This window comes from Peromyscus maniculatus, chromosome 8 (assembly GCF_049852395.1).
Source record: "Peromyscus maniculatus bairdii isolate BWxNUB_F1_BW_parent chromosome 8, HU_Pman_BW_mat_3.1, whole genome shotgun sequence".
In the NCBI taxonomy this organism is placed as follows: Eukaryota; Metazoa; Chordata; class Mammalia; order Rodentia; family Cricetidae; genus Peromyscus; species Peromyscus maniculatus.
In genome coordinates, this window is record NC_134859.1 from 61,310,330 (window position 1) to 61,330,994 (window position 20,665).

At 52.1% G+C, this 20,665-nt stretch overlaps 1 protein-coding gene across 9 annotated transcripts in view; it reads left to right on the top strand.

Annotated features, from left to right (window-relative positions):
- Positions 1–1,142: 1,142 nt before the first annotated feature.
- Slc43a2 (solute carrier family 43 member 2) overlaps positions 1,143–20,665 on the top strand; it is a 45,418-nt gene continuing 25,895 nt past the window's right edge. The window contains exons 1-5 of one of the 9 annotated variants that reach the window (XM_042282407.2): positions 1,143–1,391; positions 2,167–2,382; positions 12,645–12,852; positions 14,196–14,251; positions 15,288–15,364. In XM_042282407.2, coding sequence (XP_042138341.1) covers positions 2,223–2,382; positions 12,645–12,852; positions 14,196–14,251; positions 15,288–15,364 — 501 coding nt within the window. In that variant the 5' untranslated portion in view covers positions 1,143–1,391; positions 2,167–2,222. Of the gene's footprint in view, positions 1,392–1,566; positions 1,985–2,166; positions 2,383–12,644; positions 12,853–14,195; positions 14,252–15,287; positions 15,365–20,665 lie in introns of those variants that run through there. The other 8 variants (XM_076542902.1, XM_076542900.1, XM_076542903.1 and 5 more) reach the window with 8 other exon arrangements.

Genomic DNA, 20,665 nt, shown 5'->3' on the forward strand with positions numbered 1-20,665 from the left:
TCAGACCCCCAAAACCCACGCACAAGCCTAGACCAAGGCATGGGCTGGCAGGACGGCTGGCGAAGGTTCAGGGCACCAGGGGGCGCACTTGAACTGAGGGAAGCAGAGCCAGGCTCGGGGGGATTCCCACAGCCCTAAAGCAAGTCAGTTCTTGAAGTATGGAGAATCTGAGGGACGCCGAGTGTTTTCCGAGGGGAGGCTAGGGCCTCTGGTCAGGGAGACATAGCGGAAAGTGAACCGCTCGAGCCGAGGCTTCACCTCCCGCACCGGCAGGTCCTCGGGGCAGTGCAGTTCTGGTGATGATACAGAAAGGCTGGAGCCCTCCAGACCCCTAGCGACCCGTGGCGCTCGCTCTCTAAAGCCAGACTTAGACCCAGCTGCCCGGAGTTGCCCACAGCCCACAGGGGTGGCAGAGTGAGTGTGTCAGCCACATGAAAGAGACGTTTGGGAAAAGGGAAGGAGGGAGGGAGGGCAGGGCGCACCAAGGTGACCGGTCTGAACACTGGTCTCCGAGGGCACCGAGAAAAACGGGCACCGGATGGGGACGGTGGCGTCTGGATGGATGACCAGGGACGTCTCGGTCCTAAAACCGGACTACAGATCCTTAAAAGACACCGACTTTGGGCCAGGCAGGAGGCACCTGGGGGCAAGGGGCCGGTGAATCGGGAGATCTAGCAGGGATGCGGTACCCGACACCAGGACCTGCCTGGGTCGGGAGTTGCCGATACCCGCAGACAGCGCCTGGCTAGGACAACTGGGGCAGGGCAGCGAGGAACCCGCGGACAAAGCCCGAGGAGCGGGCCGGGCAAGCGCCGCACAAAAGGGCAGCAATGGCTCGCGGAGCAGGAGCATCCAACCGTGGTTCTCTCCGGGTGGGGACCCGGGTCTACACGGCGGGCCGAGCGAGCGACACGGGGCTGGAGCCCAGCTCAGGGTGGACCAAGACTCCCTGAAATGCTGACCCAGGGATCTGACCGGGAAGAGGGCTCCGAGCAGCGCGTGGGGCGATGCCCGCGGGGGCTCCGGGTCGAGGGGGCACTCCAGTTCCACTGGGTAGAGCCGGGCCTGCCCAAGCCGCCCCCCAGCCCCCCCATTCCTCTTGTTTGTCTCCCAAGTCCGGCCGGAACCGGCTTCTGCTCGCCGGGGGGCGGGCGGGTAGCTGCTGATTGGCCGACGCCTGTTTCCAGCCCCGCTCAGCCAATCAACGGGCAGCAGTGTTTTTCATCTTAGGGTAGGAATAAAAGGGCTGGAAATAAAGGGGACAGAAAAGGCGCCGGGCGGGCCCGATACACACCGGTAGGAGCCGGGTGAGCTCGACTCCCGAGATCCGGGGCTCCCGACGAGGGTGCGGGAACCCTGAAGCGGCTCGCAGGCCGGGGCTAGCGGGAAAGGTGCAGGCTTCTCAGAGGGAAGGCACCGGGCGGGAGACGTAAAGGGAGAGCGGGAGGATGGAGGGACGGGGCCTGTGTCTATGGAAACGGGCGAATCGCTAGGGGAGCAGCCCGGCCCGGGGGTCGCGCGGTCGGCTCGCGCCGCCGGTTTGAACCGGCTTCGCCTCTCCCATGCGGGGTTCGCGTGGCGGTAGCGCCTAGCGACCTAGACCCTGACCAATGGCGCAGCAGTTCCTTTGCGGTCCCGCCAATAAAGGCGCCGTGGGCGGGCCGTTCCGGAGCTCCCTGCGCTGATCTTGTGGTTGAAGGAACAAGCTCTAGGGAAGGGTCTTCAGTGCGGGCGGGCGGGCGGGAGCCGGTCGGTCCCTGGGAGTGGCAGCTCTCAGGTGTGCCTCTGTTCAGGTGCCCTTACGGCAAACTGCTTCCTTGTACGGCCCCCATACTAGCTACTCAGTTTTGCTTGGGGCCAGGACCAGCTCCCCGTCCTTGAGCATGCGTCAGTCCCTTCCCAGCTGCCATGCCTCAGTTTACCTCCGAGTGAACTGAGTGGGAAGCCTCTTCACTTGGTCCGCAGGGCCCCACCGTAGCCGAAGGTAGTGGTACCGGCCCGTCGCGGGTTCAGGGTGGCCCAGGTCCCAGACAAAGATGGGGTTCGATTCTTCTGCGGCGTGCACCCACAGCCTGGGCTCCTCGGGATTGACAGTCTGGTCGCTGTGCGCCAGCGGCCACACGGGTTGGGTAGAGAGCCACCGCTGAAGCTGAGGTCTGTGCGCAGGTGTCTGCAGAGCCCGAGCCGGGCCGCCGCCGCCGCCGCCGCCGCTACACCGCACCATGGCGCCCACCCTGGCCACTGCCCATCGGCGCCGCTGGTGGATGGCCTGCACGGCTGTGTTGGAAAACCTCCTCTTCTCGGCAGTCCTCCTGGGATGGGGCTCGCTGCTCATCATGCTCAAGTCGGAGGGCTTTTACTCCTACCTGTGTACGAAGCCAGGTGAGAAGGATGCCTCGGTCAGGGGCGGCAGGTTCCCAGAGTGGGGCTTTGGGAGAGGGTGGGGGGTGGTGAGGAGCTAAGCAATGCCCGCTTGCTGCGCCAATGCCCAAAGGCCCGTTTGATCCTGGTCCAACTCTCTGGGTGCATGTTATTATCATCGTCCCCGTTTGTGGATGGAGAAACTGAGGCTGGGACCAGTCTTCCATGTGCCCAAGCTGCAGAGTAATAGAGTCAGGACCCTGCGTGCAGTCAGGAGCCTTGCTCGCCTCCCAGCCCTCTGGGGCCTTGCAGTAAACATGCATGAGAAAGAGGAACTCGATTCTTCGGCCGGGGTGCAGCAGGAGAGAGGAAGTGGCTTCGCCTCCACCCGAAGGAAGGTTCATCTAGATGTACATGTTTTTAAGTCAGGCCATTATGGAGTCTCCTAAGGGCTTGCCAAGATATAATTTCTTGTCTATTTTTGCTGCTTTATGATTCTCCAAAGGCCATTTCCTCTCCTGAACTGTGAGAACATCTCCGTGGCTTCCAAAAACATAGTAGGGAGGAAGAGGAGGGGGAGCAGTGAGGAAAAGGATGCTGGGTTAGCTCCCTTAGCCGTCTGAAGGCGGCCTGGGGGTACCCCTTCATCTTCCACTGTCCCCCCACCCTGACTGCCGCAGCTCAGGAGAGTCAGCCCAGCCGTAGGGCCCAGGCACTACTAACCTCTCCCTCCTCCTTAGGCATCCCTGTAAGGAATGCCTCTTGTCCTTGTTGCTGTGTCCCACCCCGGACTTGAGTCCACTTGGATGGAGGCGGCCCGGATCTGACTCCTTAGGTCACTGCTAGCATGCCTTTTTATTTACAGAGCCGTTTTAGTTTATTTTTTTTCTTTAAATTATTTTCTTGTATTTATTCATTGGGGTGGGGGTGGGGGCAGAGCACTGTGTGAAGAGTCAGAGGCTGCCGACTCCTGGTTGATGGTTCTTTTCCTCCACCGGGTGAGTGTTCATGAGGTTGACAAGCCCAGGGGCAAGTGCCACGTCTAAAGGTGATTTTGTTTGTTTGTTTGTTTCTCTGTGAACCACCACCCTGCTCTAAAGGTGGTGTGTGTGTGTGTGTGTGTGTGATTTTCTTTCTTTTATTTATTTTTGGTTTTGGTTTTGGTTTTTCGAGACAGGGTTTCTCTGTGTAGTTTTGGTGCCTCTCCTGGATCTCACTCTGTAGACCAGGCTGGCCTCGAACTCACAGAGATCTGCCTGCCTCTGCCTCCTGAATGCTGGGATTAAAGACGTGCGCCACCACTGCCCCCCTTTTCTTTTCTTTTTGAGATAGTATCTTGCTATGTAGCCCAGGCTAGCCTTTAATTTGTAATCCTTTCATCTCCTTCTCCTGGGTGCTGAGATCACAAGCCTACGCGACATCACCCAGCCTCTCGTTCTTAGCAGGAAGAGAAAGCTCTGGACCCGCTCCCACTCCCTGTAACTCTGAGTCAATTTTCCTTTCCCTTCTCTGACCTGCCCAGAGGAGTCTTAGTGTACGTACAGAGCTTAGCAGGAGAGGGGAAGGGCGGGAGAAAGGGAGGGGATTCAAAGGCCATCTGGGAGAGGGCAGAAAGTCTATCGTTTATAACCAACCTTTAGCCTTTAGCACTCAAAAATATTTCCTAATAGCCTAAGGGTTCTTGGCGGGTGTTTCTCCACATCAGCAAGAAATCTTGAGATGAGAGAGTCAGACCTTGTTCCCTGACTGAGCTTTCTGTTCTGCTTAAGAGATGTTAGGAAATTAGTGGCCCCTTGGGAAGAAATAGGTAGGGGTGAATGGTCTTTCTCTCTGCTGCAGGGTGCACTGGGAGTTTAAAACAAAGAAAAAAAAAATCACCCTCTTCAGACAACACTTTTAGTGTCTCATCCAGACCAGAGGACTGTTGTGGTCAGAGTTTCTTTTCTTTCTTTCCTTTTTTCTTTTCTTTGACTCTCGGTGTTGGTGAAGTCAAATTGTCCACTTACACAATTTCTTGGACGGTAGGGGCACCACGGGGTTGGAAATTGCTTTCCTGATGAAACCTTCTCCCTTCCAGAGACTGTGCCCGCATAGCGCTGAGCTGGTATTTACGTGCCCGGGAGACTTGACAGGTCATTCCTGTGAACCAGAGGGAAGGGGAAGGGTCAGGACTGTGGGTTGAACATCAACTTCTTATCCTGTGCCTTTGCTCCTCTGTCTGATTTTGGCTTTTCTGATTATCTGGCAAACGCGCTGACCTAGCATCCTCAGCAGGGAAAGCCTGCTGATTCCGTGAAGCTTATCTCTCTAGTCTCCTTGCTTCTTGGAGTCTGAGTAACCTGTTGACTTTTGGGACCAGAAACTTGTGTGCTTCCTTGACTGGGAGTGCCTGGCTAGGTTAGGGTCAAGATCTGCTCTGTGGCCCAACATTGTCCACCTCAGTGGATGGCTGAGCTGATTGCTTTAGACCTTTAAAGAGCTGACCTGCGTATAGCTGATTGAGATGCGAATCTCAGCTTTTTGTTGTTTTTAAGATTGATGGCATGAGTTTGTTCACCAGGGGAAATTTGCCTGAACCCGTTGAAAGGTTTTCAGAACTGTGTTGGGACTCTAGCCAGAATCTGGCTACAGATGTGGTGTTGGGTTCCAGTTCAATGGTTGTGGGGAAAGGAAAGGAATTCCCTGCCTCTCTGTTGCCCCGCAGATTCGCTTGGCCTGTCACAGCTTGGACAGGGGCTAGTGCTTGGGAGCTGGGCTGGGCGTTTCATGAGTTTTGTAACTACTCACCTGGTAATGGCAACTAGAGACCTCTCTTGTCTTCCTGGTGCGGACCATTGGGTGTGTAGTACTGGAAAAGGGGGGCTTTCCCAAGCTGGGTCCTCTGGCCCCTATATGACCACCATAGCTACTCACCTGACACAACCTCTTTCTTCATTTTCTCTGTTCTTTTTTGTTTGTTTGTTTTGGTTTTGGGTTTTGGTTTTTCAAGACAAGGTTTCTCTATGTAGCCTTGGCTGTCCTGGAACTCACTCTGTAGACTAGGCTGGCATTAAACTCACAGATCAAGTGCTGGGACTAAAGTCACGTGCCACCACTGCCCAGCTCTCTTTTGTTCTTTGGTGGAGTTTTGGGTTGTTGTTTTGTTTTTGAGACAGAGTTTCATCATAGAACTCTGGCAGGCCTGGAATTTACTGTGTCCACTGGGCTGGCTGATCTACCTGCCTCTGCCTCCTGAGTGCTGGGTCTAAAGGTGTGTGCCAACACACCTGGCCTTTTAGTGGATTTTGACAGGGGCAGCTTGGGCTAGGGGTATCTGTGAATATTGTTTCTTCTTATTTAGCTCACACATTCAGTAAACATTATGTTTGTTTGTTTGTTTGTTTTGAGACAGGGTCTCCATTATGTAGCCCTGAATGTCCTGGAACTCACTATGTAGACCAGGTTGGCTTTGAACTCACAGAGATCCCTCTGCCTCCCAAGTGCTGGCATTAAAAGCATGTGCCACCACATCTGGCTTAATAAACCCTATTGATGAGTGAGACTAGGGGTTCCTCACAAACAAGTCTTTACACACAGACTCCGTAAAGTGGAGGGTGGTGGGAGTGAGACCCTGGTGGGGGGATCTGGTTGTCCCCAGGTGGGAGGTCTTCCTAAAGTTAAGGCAGAAGCCTAGAGGGTGAGGGAGGGTGAGCTGATGTGGTGGAGCGGGAGGAGAGCCATGCCGTACACCTTGGAGGGGAAGACAGAAAAGACTGGTACAGCAGGGAGATGACTGGGCAGGTGGAAGGGCCGGGAGGAAGGAAAACGGGATTTGGTTCTCAAGGCTGGAGGAGGCCAGGGAGGCAGCGGCCTGCCAGAATTCAGTGAACCTCTCCGAGGCTCTTGAACAGTTGAAGGCTTGCCATATGCTGGGTGTGGGCGGAATGAGGACTATGAAGATGGAAATCTCCGTGGCCCCTGCTAGAGGAGTTCAGCCCAGCCCTGCACATGAAGACGGACCCCTGTTGCGCACGTTCATGTCCATGCTCTCACATTTATGGCCACATGAGGATTCTTCGGTCCCTGTCCTCTTTTAAAAATGCATTGGGGCAGGTCTCTTGCTGAGCCCAGAGCTCACAGCTTTTCCACGGGTCCTGCGGACCAGACGCTAATGTTCCTGTTTGCACAGGGGTGCTTTACCCCCCAGCCTCAGTTCCCTGGTCTTGGCCCTCACCGGCAGTCGGTACCTGGCAGGACCTCTCACCCTGACAGCAAGGCACAAGACTCTGGGCCTCTGAGGGCAGAGGGGCTGCTGTCCCCCGGGAAGCAGCGCAAAGCCAGACTTGAGACGTGGACAGGGAGAATCTGTGCTACTCCAAGGTCTTCCCTTTTACGGGCTTTTATCCCCACCTCCAAGCCAGTGATGGATAGCATTTGGAAACTTAACTTTGGACTTTTATTGCTTATGAGCACGACTGTCTCTATTTTTCTTTGAGACAGGACCTTACTATATAGCTCAGGCTGGCCTTGAACTCATGATCCTCTTGACTCATCCTGTCTTCTCTCTCTCTCTTTTTTTGGACAGGGTTTTATTATGTAAGCCTGGTTGGCCTGGAACTCACGATGTAGACTAGAATGGCCTGGAAGTGCCTCGGCCTTCCAGGTGCTGGGCTTGTAGGTGTGTGCCACCAGACTGGGCTTGTTTTTACTTCTCTCACCCCAGTATGTTTTTTTATTCGTTTTCTCAATGCTGAGACTCAAACCCAGGGCTTCACTCGGACCAGGTAATCGCTTTGGCACTTGGCTACAGTTATAGCTCACCCCTAGTTTATTTTGATTTCAGAAAAATTCCCAAAGAAACAGTAAGAGGCCTAAAAGCTGGTACCCACAGCCTCAGAAAATGTGTCACAAAAGAAGCGCCCTGTCTGTTGCCACCACCCTTACCCTTCCCATGACCTGATTTCCCTCCCTGACATCTGCTGGCCTATTTTGTCTTAGTGTCTCGTGAAGGTCCTGTCGGGCATGGGTTGGCTTTCCGTGGCTTTGTGGGAAAGCCACGGAACAGCCCCGTTCTCACTAGGTGATAGGAAGAGTGTCTGGTGGGGCCCAGCTTTTTCCCAGCTTTGTTGTCTCCACCTTCCAGACTGCCTCTAACCCACAAGGACAGCGTAATCATAGTCTCGGGCCCTGACAGACAGACGCCTTGAGAGCCTGGTTCCCCACGACCTTCCTCAGGACACACGCCTGCCCTGCAGTTCCACACACAGTGCTGTGGAATATGGGGTCAGGGTGAGAAGGGTACTCAGCGGCCCAAGGAATGACTTCTACCAAACACGGTGGCCAGGACACAGGCTGTCCACAGCAGGGTGCTGCTGCTGCTGCTGCTGCTGGGGCCAGTGGCGCTCTGACTGTGTCCTGTGTCCTGCCTGCTCCGTGGCTTAGGCGACCTCTCACCCACATCTCCCCTGCTGGGCTGAGATGCTGCTTCCTGTTGCCGGATAGACTAAGGATGGGAGAGAGGCAGGGGATGCTGGGGCAGGTACCCTCAGGAGGGCTGGCCCGGCCGTGGTCAGCACCATGGAGGGGAGGGGCTCAGTCACCAGCCTGAGGAAGAGCTGCTGAGGAACGCAGAGGCTGACTCCAGCCATGTGCCTCTTGGTCCCTCGTCCCCATCAGGGAGATATTCTGGAGTTCCTCACTCTGTTTGCCTGGGGTGAGGGGAGGACTCTCTCTGACCCTAGAGAAGCCAAGGGGAGCCCTGAGTGGGGTCACAGAACTCTCTTGCCTCCTCGGCCTCCGCTGTTAAGATTTTGTTTGTGAGTCTTCTGAGTGGAGCCAACAGTACAGGGCATTGTTCTCTCTTCCTGGCCCGGCAGCCCTGTTCTCAGCACACTCTGGCACACCAGTTCCTCGCCTGTCTTCTGGTTGAGCCCTCCCTGGCCAAGCGTGCGCGCGTCCTGGCTGCTCAGACCACCCCACGGTCGGTCGAGGCACCTGTGAAATACCAGTGCAGGTGGGACCCAGACAGGCTGGCCTGAGCTGAGTTGGCGATGGCTGCACTCTAGACTGAGCAGGGGACACCTTGGGGCTTGACATGTCCTAGGGACGTATCCGTTTGTCCCTTTCCCGGCTTTCTGTGGCCAGGTGGGAGAAGACTGGGCAGCCTGGGGATGACTGGGCATCTGCTGGGACCAAGACAGTGTGTGGGGGCTGTTTATTGCTGACAGAACTCCAGACTCCTGAAGGTTCAGCCCCACGTAAGGGGCACTCAAGTTGCTCCCTAGACAGAGAAAAGAGGCTCTTTGCTCCCCCAACCCCAGATAATTTGTGACTAGACGTCACTTTCTGGAGGGAGATGAGCAGAGGCCTGGTGGCCCCATTGGCAAGGATTTAAGAACAGATACAGGTGGCTTGAAGCATTGGTCCCTGCTCCTGGGTATCGGGGCTCCCGCATGAAGGAGGGAAGGATGGAGGCCCTTACTTCTACCTCAGCCTCTCTCCTCGGAGGCCCTGTGCCTAGTTGTAGACTGAACAGATCGTCAGATAACTTCAGATGGTCATCCTCGTCCTTACTTCTACCGTATCAGGAGACTGAGAGTGCCTTTGGATTTTAATGTTTAAAATTACATTTAGTTGTGTGTGTGTGGTGTGTACACGCTGCGGTGTGTTGTGTGTGAGCTGTGGTGTGTGTGAGCTGTGGTGTATGTGTGAGCTGTGGAGAGTGTGTGAGCTGTGGACTGTGTGTGTGTGTGTGTGTGTGTGTGTGTGTGAGCTGCGGTGTGCACGTGGAAGTCAGAACAACTTGTGGGTGTTGGTTCTCAGCTTCAACCGTGTGAGTCCTAGGGATTGAATTCAAGTTGTCCTGCCTGGTGGCAAGCGTCTTTACCTGTTAGTCATCTATTGGCCTATCTTAGGATTAAAAAAATAATAATTGTTACTTTATTTTATGTGTATAAATGTTTGCCTGAATGTATTTATATGCACCACGTGTGTGCCTGGTGCCATTGGAGGTCAGAAAGCATTGCGTCTCTGAAGCTGTCATTTCAGTGGTGTGAGCCCCTGGGATGGCCTTGCCCCCCACCCCCACAACCTCCCTCCTCCCCTGTTCCGTGTCCTCAGAGAGCCCACGGCACTTAAAGTTCTTGAGTGCAAGTCACTGGCTTGCACAGTCAGGTCTCTCAGGCGGGAGTGCTCCCCCTCCACCTGGCGGGAGTGCTCCCCTCCACCTGCCCACTCCTCATCTGTGCTGGCTGTCAAACCTGCACGATTGCCTGGAAATGCTCACCGTTGGGTGGAGGCCCGCTCCCGCTCCCCGTACTGCAGGGCCGGTTCCTGTTTTGCAGGAGCTGCCTCACACCTGCCCGACACAGCAACACACGGGACCAATGGCCCCGAGAACCCTGTTTGCCGTGTGTTTGGGCTGTCAGTGTGGAAGATGTCTTGGAAAGGGGACTCAAAGTGGCGGGGCTGGGAGTCTGTCCTGGAAGGTTTTGCTTGTGAGTTCAGGCTGTTAACTTGTGGCTCTGTTATCCCAAGTCCCTCTGTGGTCAGCTTGGTTCTACATGTCCTGTTTCCTTCCCCCGTTTTGACCCCTTTGGCCCCTGGAATCTGGTTCGTTGTTACCACTCATTCAGTAAACAGCCACTGTGGCAAGGGCCCGCTGAGATAATGCGACACGACACAGTAGACAGAAGACAGTGTGGAGCCTCAGACTCAGCCCAGTGGGCAACGAAACACACACTCACGCTATCACACGTTGACCAGCACTGTGTTCCACTGTGAGAAGCTGCCATCCTGTTAAATCACCCCATCCTGAGTCCCAGCATAACTGACACTAGCAATAACAGTAGTTATTTACCAAACACTTTGCATGCCCGTGGGGAGCTCTAGAATGCCAGCTGGTTTTTCTCGGGATCATCCCCAGAGCTCTAGAGGTATGTACGATCCGCTATACTATGTCTAGTTCACAGATAAGGGAACCGACAGATCCGGATCAAGTCCCACCTGTAAAGGTACGCAGTGCAGGGAGCAGGGCAGGGAAGTTAGAACCCAGGCAGCTCCTGCCATCCTAGTCTCTGCCTGCCCCTACCACGGCTTATTGCTCAGAGCTTGCATATGCCATTGTCACTCCAAGTGCTTTCTTCTCAGTTGTGGGGCTCTTAGAGGCCTAGGAAGGCTTTGTAGTCCTCATCTGAGCAGTCCTGGCAACAGAGGGCTGCACCTGGGAGGCGGGCAGTTAATCCTTGGCTGTTTGGTGGAGCCTCTAAGCTAATCAGTCGGCTTGTTTCTTCAGGAGTAGTCAGCAACACGTAAAGAGTGGGTCCCAGGGAGGAGACCCTCCGTCCCGTGCCCAGCTCGCCCCCACCCCTCCTGCTAGGGCAGTGCTTCTTTCTCCCTCCCTTTTTGTGTTCTTTTGGATCTGGTTGAACTTTGGAGGGGCTACTCATGTGCCCCCTGGATGTGGGGCAGGCTCTGGATGTGGTCATGGGAGGGGGTGGCCAGCAACCCAGGGCTCCAGTAAGAGAACTAAGAACGGTACATCTCGATAAACGAGAGAAAAATAACTGTGTGCTGTTCACAGAACAAAAACTCAAGCTGGATGTACAGCTAAGTGGTAGGTAGCTTGCCTTATGTCCCCGTGGACCTGGGTTCAGTCCCCAGTACCTCAAAAACAAAACAAGAAGTCCAATCTTTGGTTCTGAATTATAATGTGTGGTAGCTGGAGGTATGGAAAGTCGAGGGTGGAAGCTGTCACGTGACTTGTGCTGTGATTTAGAAGTAGAGGCGAAGAGGCCCATCCAGTTTGCTCAGATTGGCTGTGGAAAACCTAGGTTTTCTGGTGAGACCAGCAGCTTATCTTTCCTAAGTCCTCCTCCACACTGGCTGCGTGTGTTGCTGTGGACAGAGCTACTGAGAATGCTTGAGATAGCCTGGGGCTCCACAGCCAAGGTTGGACCCTGAGCTACTGTTATTGGGTGTAGAGTATAGGATACTCTAGAATGGAAGTCACTCTTTTGTTTTGTTTTGTTTTTTGAGACAGGGTCTCTCTCTGTAGACCAGGCTGGCCTTGAACTCACAGAGATCCACCTGCCTCTGAGAGCTGGCATTAAAGGTATGTGTCACCACTGCCTGGCCTTGGATTTTTTCTTTTAAGAAAGGTATTCTTCAAAATAGCCAAGGTTAGCCGGGCGGTGGTGGCGCACGCCTTTAATCCCAGCACTCGGGAGGCAGAGGCGGGCGGATCTCTGTGAGTTCGAGGCCAGCCTGGACTACCAAGTGAGTCCCAGGAAAGGCGCAAAGCTACACAGAGAAACCCTGTCTCGAAAAAAACCAAAAAAAAAAAAAAAATAGCCAAGGTTACACAGAGAAACCGTGTCTTGAAAAGCCCAACCAAAAAAGAAAAGGAAAGGAAAGGAAAGGAAAGGAAAGGAAAGGAAAGGAAAGGAAAGGAAGGAAGGAAGGAAGGAAGGAAGGAAGGAAGGAAGGAAGGAAGGAAGAAAGAAAGAAAGAAAGAAAGAAAGAAAGAAAGAAAGAAAGAAAGAAAGAAAGAAAGAAAGAAAGAAAGAAAGAAAACTCTTGCTGGGTAGTGGTGGCACACACCTTAATCTCAGCACTCGGGAGGCAGAGGCAGGCCTGGTCTACAGAGTGAGTTCTAGGACAAGCAAGTGTCTGTACCTACTGAGCCATCCTGTCCCACCACCAACTTTCCCTTGTGACACAGTCTCATGTAGCCTAGACTGCCCTCAGGCTCATTATCTGTGGATGACTTTGAACCTCTGATCCTCCTGCTTAGACAACAGGCATTCACCATCATTCGAGAACGGGAGTCCTAATCTGGGTCTAATGGTTGGTGTCAAGGGACACATGAAGCCCTTGAAGTTGTGGACGAGCCTCTGTGTTTTCTGAGGAATGACTTTCTTTATTGGATTCTTTGATTGGTCTGTGATTTTTTTTTTTTTTTTTTGGTTTTTCGAGACAGGGTTTCTCTGTGTAGCTTTGTGCCTCTCCTGGAACTCCGTAGCCCAGGCTGGCCTCGAACTCACAGAGATCCACCTGCCTCTGCCTCCCGAGTGCTGGGATTAAAGGCGTGCGCCACCAACGCCTGGCATGGTCTGTGATTTCTACAAATGTTGAAAACATCTGCATGATTGCTGTGGGGGTCTGGGGGAAGAAGCCCTGTCTTGTCAGTTGCTGGAGCCTCAAGGCTCCCAGGACGAGCTCTCTCAGTGGCACAGTTCTGAGGGTGCATCTGACTCTTAGGTCTTTGCGAATGCCTGCCACGTTCTCATTCTTTTTGCACACAGAGAATGTCACCAATGTCACCGTCGGGAGCACGGCAGAGCCAGATCATGAGGAGGTGATCCTGGTGAATGGCTGGCTCAGCTGCAAAGCCCAAGATGAGATTCTGAATTTGGCGTTCACCGTGGGTTCCTTCCTGCTCAGTGCCATCACCCTGCCTCTGGGCATCATCATGGACAAGTATGGTCCAAGGAAGCTCAGGCTGCTGGGCAGGTCAGTATGGGTGCCTGGGGGCCAGGATAAGGATAGGTGATCCCCTGAGCTTCATTCCCTGATGTAGGCAACCTTGGAACGTGCGAGCAGGTGCACCGTGGGGCTCCCTAAGTGCCTGCCTGAGGCAGGGTTACTCCACTCCCTGGCGTAGAATCAATCAGTAGTTCTACATGCAAGCCGCAGGCCTCACGCCCATCTGTGATGACTGAACTCGCTTGTCTGGTCTTTAAGGTTAGTTTGTGGGGCCATCAGGATGGCCCTTCAGGTAAAGACACTGCCACCTAGCCTGACGACCTTAGTTCTGTCCTTGGAACCCCCATGGTGGAAGCTCGAGAACTGACTCCTGCAAGGTGCCCTCTGACCACCACACTCATGCCATGGAATGCACACACCCACCACGTGTGTGTCTGTACACGGCAAAGTAAAAGTAAAAGTAGAAAAGAACATGGGTTTCCAAAGACTTTTGGTCTTAAACTTGTTCCAGGAAGAAAACAGTTTTCAACATGTATGAATATATGCAAATGTAGATTAGGTATACATGTATCATTCTTCCTCCTCCTGTGTGTGTGTGTGTGTGTGTGTGTGTGTAGGGGGTGGTGAGAATTGCTGCACATGAAACTCTGCCTAATGTGCATGGCCCTGGGTTCTATCCCCAGCACTGGAAAAAAAAAAAGTAAGAATAAAGTTACCCAGTTGATTAAAATGAATAAAGTTTTTTTGTTTGTTTTTGGTTTTTTTTTTTTTTTGGTTTTTCGAGACAGGGTTTCTCTGTGTAGCTTTGCGCCTTTCCTGGGACTCACTTGGTAGCTCAGGCTGGCCTCGAACTCACAGAGATCCTCCTGCCTCTGCCTCCTGAGTGCTGGGATTAAAGCCGTGTGCCACCACCGCCCGGCCTTGTTTTTGTTTTTGAGGCTGGGTTTCCTGTGTAGTTCTGGCTGTCCTGGAACTCACTTTATAGTCCAGGCTGGCCTCAAACTTAGAGATCCACCTGCCTCTGCCTCCCAAGGGTAGGGATTAAAGGAAAGCACCATCACCGCCTAGCAAAATGAATGAAATGTTAACAAGTATGAAATGAGGCTGAGGGCGCAGCTCAGTGGTAGAGCATTTGTGTAGCACAAAAGACCCAGGGTTCAATTCTCAGCACTGAAAATAAATCCTAAGAGACCATCCTCCTCCTGGATGATCTTGCATGCCTCATGAGGCATACTTCGCTGGTCTCCCTAGAATTGTTAAGTAGTGATTATAAATGTTCTGAAGTGACACATAGTAAATACCCCCACATAACTATGTAGTCACAGCAATTGTAACGTAGTATCAACAGTACACTTTCTGTTTGCTTCCAGTGCCTGCTTTGCCGTCTCCTGCTTGCTGATTGCATATGGAGCAAGTAGCCCAGACTGTGAGTGTGCCTTTTCTCCCTTTTCTCCCGACGCTGGGGGAAGTGCTGTCATCCACGGGTGCTCACTGGCCCGCCTCTTCTCTGATGCTATCTTAGGCTTGGTGCTCCCTGTTCAAGCCAAAAGGGATACCTCTTAGCCCCCTACTCACTTAGCTCACGGGTGGCCGGGCCAGCTTTCTGGTGGTGGTGTTTTGCCTAGGATTTAGCTCTTTCAACTGCATGGCTAGGAAGAATAATCACCCCAAGCAGAAGTGTGAGAGATGTTCTCAGGGTCTGTGAGGCTCCTGTCTCATCCCCAAGCCACCAACCCAGTCCCCCGTGGTAGCCTCACTGATGCCACTTGAAAGACAAGCTCTATGGAGCAGGCCAGCTACAGGGCATGGCCTTCCGTGGTACAGAAGTGGTAGGTTGGGCCATCTCCTCTTCCTCCTCCTCTTTTGTTTCAGTCCTGGGAATTGAACCCAGGGCTTGCAAATGCCAGGCAAGTGCTCTGTTACTGAGGAACTATCCCCAGCACTTGGACACTTGAGACTGAGTCCAAGTTCGCCGTAAACTTGTCGTCCTTCTGGCTCAGCCTGAAGGCTGGGATTACAGGCATGGTACACCACACCCAGCTGAGCCAAGCCCTCCCGGCAGCCTGGGCCAGCCCTTGAAAAACAGCTCGGGAAACACCTGGATCCCATCCCCAGTCAAGGCGTTTAAGGGCTTTTAAAACACCAAAATAAGACCTGGATTTCACTAACGTTTGGGCCAGGCTCGTGTGCTGATTTTCAGGAACCTGGGGTTTTGTTATCTGGAGCAGCTTTTTGGGGCCGTTTGAATGCTGCTGGGTTAACAGGAAAGAGAGTGGGCGTTCGTCTTTTTCTAGAACTCAAGCTCCATGAGGTAGGCAGGAGGGCGAGGGTGAGGGAGAGCGTGCTCTCCAGGCGTCGTTCACCCTTGATGGCCTGTCCTTTATTTTTAGCTCATCTGTAGCCTTCTCAGTATGGAACACTGCTCCTGTGTCCCCTCCTTACGGCTTTCTGTCTGTCCACAGCCCTCTCCGTGCTCATCTTCATCGCCTTGGCTCTGAATGGCTTTGGGGGGATGTGCATGACGTTCACCTCATTAACAGTAAGTATTGCTTTGTTAGGGAACGTTTTCAGCTGAGGGAATAATGGATTTGAGGCATATTTGTTGGTTTCCAAGTCCTTTTTTTCTGTTCCCCTATATGCTTGGATGTCCCATGCATTACAGGGCCAAGGGTTCTGGGCCTGACAGCAAAGCCATTCTCATTGGCTCCAAAGCAGGCAGGTGTGACTCCCAGGGTGCCTTGCAGCTGCCTCTGGCCTTGCCTTTGGCCTGAAGGAGCAGGTCCCTGTCCCAGAAGACAGGAGCAGGGAAAACAAGGGCCGTTGCCCATGTTGTCTCTCATCTGCCATGGCTGCTGTCCCGAGGCTCTCCAGGAACTCTGGCTAACAGTGCCATTTGTGGACAAGCCTGTCCTGGAACCACCCAGCCAGCCCAACCTTTGCAGGTGCCTGGAACTGAGTGGCAGCATTGTGGCACTCTTCTTGGCTAGGGCACAGATGTCTGGCCAGATAGGTGGAACCCTTTCTTGGAATGTGGAGTGTGCTCTTGGCAGGACCACCAGGATGCCACAAAATGGGTTCTTTTTAAGCTGGGAGGATGGCTGGAGGCGGGGCTGAGGGAAGTTAAGGAAGGAATAGAAACATCTTTCCCCAAGGGAAGACTGCAGACTTACCCGGCCAGGCTTCTATCAACAGGGACATCTATTGACTCAGTTTACCTCTGAAGGTCTGGGGATACACTACCGCCATTGCTGTTTGCATTCTGGTTCTGATTTCCCATTACGCTTGAGGGCTGAGAGGCCTTTTGTGGAGGTTTTGCCCTGAGCGCTCTGGGACCTTTCTGGTCCTTTGATAAACGAGCCTGGAGAGGTGCTGGCATCTTTGTGACCTGCCTGCGGGCCCACATCTTCCGCCCCCTTTTCCTGTGCTTTCCCTGGCAGCGAGGATTACCCGTCTGGGCCTATGTCCACGGACAAGGAAAGTTCACTGCATTCTCTTCTGTAAAAAAAGCCCAGTGTAGGCAGCGTGTGTGGTGAGCCCTGGGTGTGGGTGTCCGAGGGTGAGGGACACACAGACCCAGGTGCTGTTACTCCACCTGTGCTGGTGCCCTCAGGGTTTACTTTGTATCTGTCAGCGCATTTTTTTTTTTTTTTTTTTTTTTTTTTTTTTTTTTGGTTTTTTCGAGACAGGGTTTCTCTGTGTAGCTTTGCGCCTTTTCCTAGAACTCACTTGGTAGCCCAGGCTGGCCTCGAACTCACAAAGATCCGCCTGCCTCTGCCTCCCGAGTGCTGGGATTAAAGGCGTGCGCCACCACCGCCCGGCCTGTCAGCGCATTTTTATTTTGGTTTTTTAAAATCAGATACATTTAAAATCAAAATAGATATCTTCTCCCCTCTCATAATCCCAGAGGAAAACAAATGTTGAAACAGTGAGAAATATGTTCACACTGTGAAAAGTACACAAATCCCACTGGGTTATGTAAACGTGAAACAGGAGTCATGTGTGGTTCTGTTTGTTCCTGGACAGCATGAAAACCACTAACCTTTTTAAAATCAAGATGAAAAATCAAAACCTGGCCTCATCGCCCTCGGCCCTTGTTATTGGAGTCATGTTGGGCATCTGTTAGGGCAGATCCGAATTTCAGGGGTAGAACTTTGAGATGGTCCTGGGACTCAGGCTCAGGCGTCAGAGTGCAGAGCAATGCTTAGTCATGGTGAAGTGTGGGGTGAATCCGGGCTGGGGTGTAGCTCAGTGGCAGAGTGCTTGTCCAGCACACACATGACTCTGGTTACCAACCCCAGCACTGCGTTTATAAAAAGAGCTGGGTGTGGTGGTACATGCCTGTAATCCCAGCACTCAGGAGGCAGAGGTGAGACAATTGCTGTGACTTTGAGGCCATCTTGGGCCACAGGATGAGACCTTGCACTCTGTACCCCTGAAATAATAAAAAGGACAGCTAGACATGATAACATGTTCTTCCAATCCTTACGCTTAGTAGGAGCAAGGATCAGGAGAAGTTCAAGGTTATCCTCAGTTACATAGGAAGTTCAGGGCCACCCTGCCTCAAACAGTAACAGCATCCATTCTCACTTACATAGGAAGTTCAAGGCCACCATGGCCTCCACCAGACCCTGCCTCAAACAGTAACAGCAAAAGACAAATAGATGAAAAGCACCATGTGGGGAGTTCCTTCTAAGAAATCCTATACAGCCTGCTGTGGTGGCCCACACCTTTAATCCCAGCACTCAGGCAGAGGCTGGAGAATCTTTGTGAGTTCGAGGCCAGCTTGATCTACACATTTTGTTCCCAGACAGCCAGAACCACAGAGAGACTCTGTCTCAAATTAAAATTAAATTTAAAAAGGAAAGAAATCCTGTAGGGCAGATACAGTGATGTGCATGCAATCCTGGTTCTCGGGAAGATTAAAGTCAACCTAAGCTACATAGCAGAATTCTATCTCAAACACACACACACACACACACACACACACACACACACACACACACACACACACACACACAAGTCAAAACAAGAACATTGAAGAAGAAAAGCACGCCTTTGTTTTGTGTGTGTGCACCCTTCCTTTTCATTACTCTTTCTGGTTAGCATACAGAACGGTAGATTCCATGGTGACATTTTCACACATATTTACCTCGCTGCCCGTTCATATTCCCTCTCACTGTCTCCCCACATTAAAGAAGCCTTTACAGTGAAGGTGGAAGCTGACGTCCAAGGTGCTTTTAGGAAAAAGTGATGAACTTGCTGGGTTGTGGTGGCGCACGCCTTTAACCCCAGCCCTCAGGAGGCAGAGGCAGGCGGATCTCTGTGAGTTCGAGGCCAGTTTGGTCTACAGAGTGAGATCAGGACAGGCAGCAAAATGACACAGAGAAACACTGTCTGGCAAAACCAAAAAACAAAGGAACGAAAGAAACTGATAAACTCCTAAGTACATAAGTATCCTTTTGACTTCTCTTATTTTGTTGTTGTTTTAAAATAGAAAGGGACGAAAGCATGCACCAGCACTGCAGACTGTATAGGATGTCTTAGGAGGAACTCCCCACGTGGTGCTTTTCATCCATTTGTCTGTGGTGGCGCACACCTTCAGCCTCAGCACTCGGGAGGCAGAGGCAGGCGGATCTCTGTGAGTTTGAGGCCAGCCTGGACTACAGAGTGAGTTCCAGGACAGACTGGCTCCAAAGCTAGTGCACCACCACGGTTTGCATTCATCTCTAGCTTTTTTTTTTTTTTTTACATTTATTTATTGATTTGATTTGATTGTTGTGTGTGTTTGTAGGCACAGGCACAGGAAGCTTCATGTGGAGGTCTAAGGATGGCTTTCTGAGTTGGTTCTCTCTGGGGAAGGAACTTCCTTAGTCTCAGATGCCTTTATACACTAAATAGACCATCCTGCTGGTCCTCTTTCATCTTTTACTTATTTATTTTCGTTTTGTTTCTTTAAGGTCTCACTATGTAGCCTTGGCTGGCCTGGAACTTGCTGTGTAGACTAGGCTGACCCCAAACTCACAGAGCCTGTTTCTGCTTCCTATGTGCTAGGAATAAAAAGGTGCCTCTTTCATCTTTTAAACAGGCAATTTGACACAGTGAAAATTTATATGCCATAGTTAAAATTCTTTTCTTTAATCATAAGTGAGACAAAACAGTCTCTTACCTCTTTTTTATTTGTTATTTCTTTATTTTTAAGACTGAGTCTCATGTAACACGGGCTGCTTTTGAACTTTCTGTGTAGCCCAGGCTAGCCCTCACTCCTGATCCTCCTGCCTCCAACTCGCAAGTGCTAAGATTACAGATGTGTTCCACCATCCCTGGCGCCTGTCACCTCTATATTAGTAATTGTGTCTTTTCAGTGAATTGCTGCTTTGCATCATTTATCAAATTTTCTTCTTTTTTTCTTTTCACTTTGTAAAATCTCTTTGAAGTGGGACAGTGGTGGCGCACACCTTTAATCCCAACACTCTCTGTGAGTTCAAGGCTAGCCTGGTCTACAGAGCAAGTTCCAGGACAGACAGGGCTGTTGCACAGAGAAACCCTGTCTCAAAAAACAAACAACAACAAAACTCTTTGAAATACAAACAATCTCTCTGAAGGAGTAAAAATCCTGGGTTTTTAGATTTCTATATAGTCCGTGAATAGGCTCCAGAAAAACTATGCACTGGGGAACACAATCTCACCACACTTAGCCCCCAAGCAAACAGTGTCCATGTTCTGCCCAGGGGCATTGGCTTGCACATTGGTTACTTTCATCGTGTGTGTGTGTGTGTGTGTGTGTGTGTGTGTGTGTGTGTTTTTCTGGTAGCTCCTGGCTCTCCCACCCACTCCAGGTACCTGGCTAGGTGGTGAGCAGGTACCGTGTAAAGCCTTTGGTAGGAGGGTTCCATCCTTACAGGGAGGTGTAGGACTTGTCCTCTGACTTCTTTGTCTTTATCTAGAGTGCAGGGGTCAGTGAACCGCTGTCCAGGGCCAGGTGCAGACCTCTGCCCATTTTTATAAACAAGGCCTGGCTTAAACAACATCATGTGGGGTTTCTCACGTGTTGTCTGTGGACACTTTCATGCCGCAGTGGCAGTCGGGCTGTTATGACAGAGACCATATGGCCCACAAAGACAGAAATGTTTACTGTCTGGCTCTTTATGGAAAACATTTGCCAGCCTTCAGTCTAGAAGTTCCAAGAAGCTCCACTGTTCTCCACCTGAGGGTAGAGGGTCAGCACCCCCACAGACCCCCCAGTACCCTCTGGGTGTTCAGGCTAGCCTTCTAAGTCCTTTGTAGTCATCTCCACCCCTCCCCCACCCCCGCCCCCAGGCTGGAGGGCTCTCCTTGGACATTCCCTTGTCCTATGAGCCTTCCCACAGGACCTGATCTCTCATGAGACTAAACCCTGAAAGGGAATAAGAAGCGGGTTGTTGAGGACGGACTCCAGCTGTTAGGTGACGTCCCTGGCTTTCTGCTGAGCAGAGCTGAATCTGGTTCTGACACAGCCCAGGCCTTTAAAAAGCCGAACTGTCAGGACCGGCTCCCAGAGACTCAGCACTGGCAGCACAATGACACTTTCTGTTTGTGTCTCCCGTCCGTGTTTTCATTTTGGGGACAAAGGAGTCTTCAAGGTTGCCTTTAGAACTCCCTAAATCAAATCTACAAGGGCTTTTAAACAGAGAATGGCTCCTTGATAACCTGGGAATGTGGGGGAATGTGTTGTCAGGGAAACCCTCATGTGGGGACTTTCTCAGGCCCAAGGGGCTTTGTATGACCTGGGCTGTGGGCTGTTAACACCCATCGGTGGAGAAGGGGCCCCAAGTTGGCAAAATGCCTTTTCCTCACAGACCCC